Raw genomic sequence first — 7,074 nt, forward strand, 5'->3', positions numbered from 1 at the left:
TATTGCAGATCAACCACAGGCTCACGACATAGAAGTAAAAATCAGAACCAGAATCTTAGCACACGGAAGCCTACAGGATACAAAAAGGAAAATACCTATTATGGCATGACTAATATTGGCTTCATCCCAGAAATACGAACTTAATTTCCCTTCAGAAAATACAGTGGCATAATTCTCCACATTAACAGATTTGGGAAGAGAAACATGCTCTTCGTAGTCACAAAAGGTATTGACTAAATGTCAGTTTCCATTCGAGATGTATTGCTGACAATTTTTTTTTTCTTTTTCTTTTCTTTTTTTTTTTTTTTTTTTTTTTTGAGACGGGGTCTCGCTCTGTCGCCCAGGCTGGAGTGCAGTGGCGCGATCTCGGCTCACTGCAAGCTCCGCCTCCTGGGTTCACGCCATTCTCCTGCCTCAGCCTTCCGAGTAGCTGGGACTACAGGCGCCCGCCACCACGCCCGGCTAATTTTTTCGTATTTTTGGTAGAGACAGGGTTTCACCATGTTAGCCAGGTTGTTCTCGATCTCCTGACCTCGTCATCTGCCTGCCTCGGCCTCCCAAAGTGCTGGGATTACAGGCATGAGCCATCGCGCCTGGCCAACAATTTTTTTTTCTAAAAAGTCAGGACTATTGGGCTATAACTTACTCAGAGTTCTATGAGATCTTGTAAATGCATATGGCTGTAAAAACACCAGCACAATATATATAGATATAGAGCATCGGCATCCCCCCCAGGTTCCCTCACGCCCTCTTGTAGTGAACTCCTCGTCTTAACCCTCAGACCCTGGCAACCATCTATCTGTTTTCTGTTCCTAGAATTTTGCCTTTTCCAGAATGTCATATTAATGGAATCACACGGTACGTGGCATGTGCATTTGCCATCTTTCAGAGAAACGGACTCGGACCGAAATTCTCTAAAGGTGCAATGTACAGTTTCATGACCTGGGTAATAGTTACCTGGCTTGATCACCTTGTAACTGTCAAATGGCCGGCTTCTGAGTTGTCTCTCTATGTGTGTGTGTGTGTGTGTGCACGCGTGTGTGTCTGTGTGTGTGTGCGTGTGCGCACGTGCGTGTATGTGAGAGAGTATATGTGTGTGGGGGGGTTATTGTTTCGAAAATGTAATTTTACATGTAACTGACTCTAACTTTTATATCTTGATGATGGATATTAATTGGCAATTATTAATGCTTTAAGAGAAAGTGACGGATTATTGGAAAAGTCAGCAGACTCATTTCCTCTGCAGTGTGCAAAGTGGGAAGTAGTGATCGGGTTGGGGCAAACAGGAGGGCTCCAAAACCCTGCCAACCTCCTGTTCCTCGCTCTGCATGGTAGTGACCTGGACTTCAACACTGCACAACCACATGGGCGCCATTCACGCTGGATCACGAGAACAGGGCACACTGGAATCTCACAGATAGAGTTTGCACGGCCACCCTGGCGGCCACAGCCTACACGGCCGTACCTGGCAAACACAAGTGTTGGCCTCATCCTTCGAGGAAAGGGATGATGAGAAAATCTCTAGGGGAAAAGGAGGAGTTCTTGGCCTGGAGGCTGAGGACAGACGTGCCTGAGGTTGTCTGAGTTCACCCAGGAGTGTGTTCCAGGCGGGCTAAAGTTCATGGCTGTTACTCACCATGACCACCATGATCCTATGATTGCCATCTCACGTCCCCGTGTGCGGCGCCCTGGGCCTCCGCCACACCCTGGAAAGCCACCCTTAGGGACTGTGGCTGGCGGGCGTGCTAGGAGACTTGCACACCTTCGACCCTAGCTGGAGTCTGAAGAGGAGACGCTCTTTTCTGCCAACGGAGTAAGAGGTCTCATATGGAAATGTACCTGTGGCAGCTCTGGCACCGGGTGTAGGTGGGATTCTGCTCAGGGCTCCGCCACTGTGGCTGCATCAAGGGCAGGCACGCAGCTCGCCAGACCTCCAGAGCTCATCTGAGCTGAGTGGCAGGACAAGGCAGGAGGGGATCTAAGGCTCTCCAGCCAGACCCCACATTCCTCTTGATGGGAGAGGAGGCTTGAGGGAAAAGCAAAAGGGGGTCACTGAATGAGGGGAGGGGCTCAACCTCCTCCTCTCCAGTGGGGCCCAGGTGGATTCCTCTCATCTGAGGAGCCTCGGATTCTGCACTTACATCCCCTAGAACCAGAAGGCTCCGCCCGACCATGCGGTGTACCATGGGCCTAGGGTGTACATGTTACAGCCCCATTATTGTGCAGAAGGTGGTCTGAATGTGGAACCGAGGTGGTGTGCTGGGAGGCGGGACTGGCAAAAGCCAGCCACTGAGGGATGGATTCACGCCTTCCACGACTCCGTCCAGGGGCCTCTCCCCTTCCACACCATGTCGACCATGGCCCATGCCCCCGGGGCAGTGACCGTGGCTGGAGTTCTGCCCCCACCAGAACCTGCCTAGATGTCTCCGGTGGCAAAAACCCAAGCTGGAGAGCCCCTGACACACGTCTTCCCCCAGACACCAGCCCACTGTGTTATCCCCCCAAGAAACCACCACCTGTGTCAGGGTCAAAGCCTTGGCCCGAGGAGTCAAGCCCATCCTCTCCGGTGAGGGGTTAGATTCGGATGGGGTAGGTCCCCACCAGCGTTGGCTTCCAGGTCTGAGGTCTGTGACTGACCCACCACGTGCGTGGTGGTCCCCCTCGCTGAGCTCACACCATGAGCCTGGCAGGGAGACACCGTGAGGGTAGGGGGGAAGGCAGATACCGAGCCCAACCAGCTGTCCCAGGGCAGTCCCTCTTTCCCACTTTCCACCCTCTCTGTGCGTATCTTGCCCGTGTCTTGATTAGCGGGCATTGTGGCGCCCTCCCACAGGAGCTCCCCACTTCCTAGATGAGGCACCAACCAGCAACTCTGAGGTATTATCACTGTACCCACACACGGGAGTGCTGAGATATCCCATCCATCCCTCGGAGGACTGGGAGCCTACTGTGGCACCTCCAGCATTCTGAGAGCCCCGACACCCGTCCCTGTGTTTGGAGACATCCCCTTCGTCCCACTCCACACCCTCCTAGGTGTTAGAATTGAACAAAACCTCTTGCGAAAGGTAAATCCCAGCCCTGCTATTGGGAATTCGATCCTTCACAGATCCCTCACCAGTGTTTCCACTCCGTGAATCGGTCCATTCTCGCTCAAGGGACAGCACCCACGGTTAATTTGATTCCCAAGCAGGTGTTAGCAGGGGCATACTCACGCACGCGCGCGCGCGCACACACACACACACACACACGCTAACCCTGAATGGTACCTGCATTTCTATTCTTTTCGTCTGTTCGCAACACCCCGTCTCTTGGCAATGGGAGCAGGCAGAACCTACACACACCTCCTCAATGGAACCAGAATCTGTGCCCGAATCTGGGGCCTGCCCAGCCCAGGATGCCGGCTGAAGGAACGAGGCAATCTTAACTGTCAGGGAGGGTGAAGGCAGAAGAGAGAGCTCGAGGAAATCTCGTGTGACCTCAGGAGGCAGTCTGGAAGACTGACCAGGGACACGAAAATATTACGTCCACAAAAACCTGCAGCCTTGGGGGTGGTGAAATGATATTTCACAGGGACCATCGAAGACCAGCCAGGCCTAGCATCCACACTTGCCCTGGAAAGCAGCTGGCCATTTTCAAATCAAGGGTATGGAGCTCACCGGCTGCAGAAGGAGCTGCTGGCCACCTATAGACCAAGGATATGGAAGCCACCTTCTGTGTAGGTGCCTGCGAGCAGTTTCCACCAGGTTGGTCCACAGGCGCTGGAACAGACTCAGTGCCCCCACCTCCAACCAAGAGACTATCTTGCCCTTTTCTTCCACACTCCATGTACCTTCCCTTTGACTCAGGCACCCACCGGGATGTGGCTTCTGCCTCCACATGGCTGCTGAAAGTAAAGAGGGAGATTTGGTAACTGAGGTTCAAAGGTGAGGACTAAGATAAGCTGAGAATGTCACGCAGGTTACTGGCCCAGATGACCTGACTGTGTGCATGGTGGCACTGGAGGGAAATAATGGCTCCAGAAACAGGACTGGGCTCCGTCGTGTTCCTCAACAGCACGGAAATAACCATGCAGGAAAGGCCACCGGCGTCAAGTCACGGGGGAGAGCAAGGATGCTCATGATGGAAAGGACGGTGACAGGACAAACAGGGACAGTGAACTGCAGGAGGAAAGGTGAGATAGACAGGGGTTCTCAAAGGAGGCCAGCAGTTCCTGCTGAAGGGGAGAGAGAATAGCACTGAAGAAGGGGACCTGAGAGACCCCAAAGTGGGAGGAGAAAAGGAGGGACCATGAGCAAGGCGTGTAGGAGAAAGGCAGGAAATGCTGCTGTGGCTGGGCAGGGTCCCCACAGCACCTAGACCCAGGGCACTATGGTGAGCCTGAGTGCAGGGCTGCTGCTCAGAGGCCGGCCCAGACGCTCTGCAGGGAGAGGGCCCGCCACAGAGCGCCAGGGGAACTGTTCTTCCAGCGCAAGGGAACGGAGCAACACCCGGCACACCCCAACACTCCCAACAATCACAGAGAGGGCAGACCACAGACCGCAGAATATGAGAACGACTTTATTTCAAACTGCTTTCAACTGCGTTGGGAAGTATGCAAATGCAGTGGAAGAGCAGAAGCCCTGGCTAAGGAGGGTAAGGAGGAAACTCGCTTGGCTGCAGCCCCGGATGCTGGCTCCAACCTGTGAAACAGAGCAGGCTCAGGGACTGGCCCCCAGCCAGGGCCAGCACACAGCCCTCCTAAGCTGCCGGGACTGTGGGAAGGGGCATGGTGTGTGCAACACTCACTTCAAAGCTCCTGGAACTTGTCACTGAAGAACTGCATGGCTGCTGAAACAGAGAGGCAGACCCGGGCACTCCAGACCCAGGGAAACAGAAATCCACCCCCTGCCCGCGTGGGGAATCACCTAGCCCTGCAACCAGAAACCCCTCCAGCCCTGGTACTGACTCACCCACCCGTCACCTGAATTAAATGTGGAAATGCCTTCTAAGCGGGAAAGTGGTTCTCAGGTGTTGGGCCATCCCAGAACCGTTCATTCAGAACGTGTTTCAAAGACAGATAAGCCAGCCAGCAAGCAAAAACCGTACAAGCCGTACCAGGCAGCAGTCAAAGGGAAAACACATGCGGTATCTCTAACTCTCCTAACAGAAGGAGAGTTCTGGGACTCGTGGACTAAGTGTACACGGAGTTCAGACGACACACTGCTGTCTGTGCACACCCCTAGCTGGAAAGACACAGAAGGCTCCAGGGCCGGGCTTTCCTTCATTCTCTTCCCCAAAGGAAAGTCAGTCCCAGTGACGCCACCTGTACCTACAGCCCACTCCCGCCCCCCACGCCTGCAGAAAGACACCGCTGTCCATCCCTGTCCCAGCCAGGGCTCCATCATACCTAGTTGCTGTGTAAGGTCCTCAATTTCCCTCTGCAGCCGGATGCACTAGGCCGGCAGACGCCGGAGGAAGAGAAATGGTTAGTCAATTCTGGCCTCCTCTCTCCTCGTCTTCCCTGTCTCCCTCAGCCCTGACGGCCCCCATAGCCTGCAGCCCAGTGGCGAGGTGGGTTGGCATGAAACCCTCAATGTAAAAGAGGCATCCTCTCTCTGTGGGGTGCAGAAGGTGGTGATGGGGCAGGGCGGGGGGACACAAAAGTCAGTTTAACCTGGACACGGATCCCACTGTCTAACATGGACTTCTATTTCTAGGAGCCACACGAAGCATTACCCGAGGACAACCCTGGGCTCCCGGGGGCCAGTGGAGGCCTGCTGCCATTCTCCAGGGCTGGGGCCCAGCACGCCTCTCCCACTGGGACCGACCTCTAGGTCCTCCCACTTGTCAGCCCACCCTTCGGCAGCGGCGCCTTCTGGGGACGGCTGTCCTTGGACACTGGGTGGCGGCACAATGGCGGCTGGTTCATCAGCCAGGTAGGACGAGTAGTCCACAACGTCCCCTTGGTCGTCAACTGGGGTGCCAGGCCGGCCTTCCTGGCCCCAGAGCACCACCTTTCCCTGCTCTATCAATTCGCTCTCAGACTGGAAGCTGAAAACCTTGGGATCTGTGAACCCGCTCTGGCCCTCGAGGCTGCCTGGCGCCCCCAAATCGAGGCCGTGGCCCTGGCCCTGTGGGGCTCTGGGGCTGGCCACGCAGGAGCCAGCCTGCTCGCCACCCTCCAGGTCGAAACCAGCCCCACAAACGGATACCTTGTCGGGGGAGCTCATGGCGCCAGTCTGGGCAGCCTGGGCTGTGGGGAGACGGTCGTCCCAGTAACGGTGGAAGGGTAGAGCCGAGTCCAGCCAAGCCCAGCGGACTGGGCCACGCAACAGGAACAGCGAGGCCTTCGGGACACCGCCACCCTCATCCCAGGCGGAAGTAGGAGATGTCCCCGACAGCCCGTGGCTTCCGCACGCGCACTTGACGCCAGTGCCGCGACTTCTCATTGGTCTCCCTCTACCAACCAGCGTGCCCTTTGTTGGTAGCGGCCTCTGGGCTTTAACCAATCGGAACACGGACTCTTGGTTGGCCCCGATGCCAGTCATTTGACTGGGTGGCTGCCCTCTGGTCTTGTCTTGGGGCCAGGGGTGCACTGGAGCTCTCAATCCACCTCCTTCTTGCTCTCCTGCTGCCTCTGGCCAGGAACCTACTTTGCAATTGATTTGCTTTCTAAGAAACTGATTTGCTTTCCAGGAAACTGATTTGCTTTCCAGGAAACTGATTTGCTTTCCAGGCTCACCAGGGCGAGTATTAAAGGACCAGCGAGTAGGCAAGGCTAGGAGCAAAACTGCAAATTTATTTTTTTGGTCACCCAGCTTCAGGGAAGAAGGTGTGGAGGGTGAGGTCTGTCGGCGTCCAGCTAAGGAGGCCGAGAGAGTCGCCTGGTGGAGCTCTCCGGCAGAGTTCCTATAGTCCCCAGGAGTGGGGGCTGAGGAAGTGCGCGCAGCTGCGCCCCTCGGGGAGCGGCTTTTATGTCCTGGGCCTGGGAGTGGGCGGGCAGTGGGCGGGACATAGGCGGGTCGGGGCGGGCTGTAGGCGTGGCTAGGCGGTTCCGGTTTTCTCCGTCGGAGGTCGGGTTGCGCCTGAGCAGTC

At 55.7% G+C, this 7,074-nt stretch overlaps 1 protein-coding gene across 1 annotated transcript; it reads right to left on the reverse strand.

Moving 5' to 3' along the window:
• Positions 1 to 4,584: 4,584 nt before the first annotated feature.
• Positions 4,585 to 6,527, reverse strand: LOC108522787 (uncharacterized protein CXorf49-like). Its single transcript, XM_017863224.1, has 4 exons — positions 6,192 to 6,527; positions 5,387 to 5,432; positions 4,786 to 4,827; positions 4,585 to 4,679 (listed from the first exon to the last, which is right to left on the reverse strand). The coding sequence occupies exons 1-3, from the start codon at positions 6,525 to 6,527 to the stop codon at positions 4,787 to 4,789; spliced, it is 423 nt and encodes a 140-aa protein (XP_017718713.1). The 3' UTR covers positions 4,585 to 4,679; position 4,786.
• Positions 6,528 to 7,074: the final 547 nt, after the last annotated feature.

Source organism: Rhinopithecus bieti, unplaced genomic scaffold (assembly GCF_001698545.2).
Source record: "Rhinopithecus bieti isolate Rb0 unplaced genomic scaffold, ASM169854v2 scaffold_69960, whole genome shotgun sequence".
NCBI lineage: Eukaryota > Metazoa > Chordata > Mammalia > Primates > Cercopithecidae > Rhinopithecus > Rhinopithecus bieti.

Excerpts from the sequence above, each read along its gene's own strand:
- LOC108522787 (XM_017863224.1), bottom strand. The coding sequence starts at position 6,527 with ATGACTGGCATCGGGGCCAACCAAGAGTCCGTGTTCCGATTGGTTAAA. Across the intron at positions 5,433-6,191 it reads CCATGAGCTCCCCCGACAAG|TGCATCCGGCTGCAGAGGGA; the intron begins GTATCCGTTTGT and ends CTGCCGGCCTAG. Across the intron at positions 4,828-5,386 it reads GGACCTTACACAGCAACTAG|CAGCCATGCAGTTCTTCAGT; the intron begins GTATGATGGAGC and ends TCTCTGTTTCAG.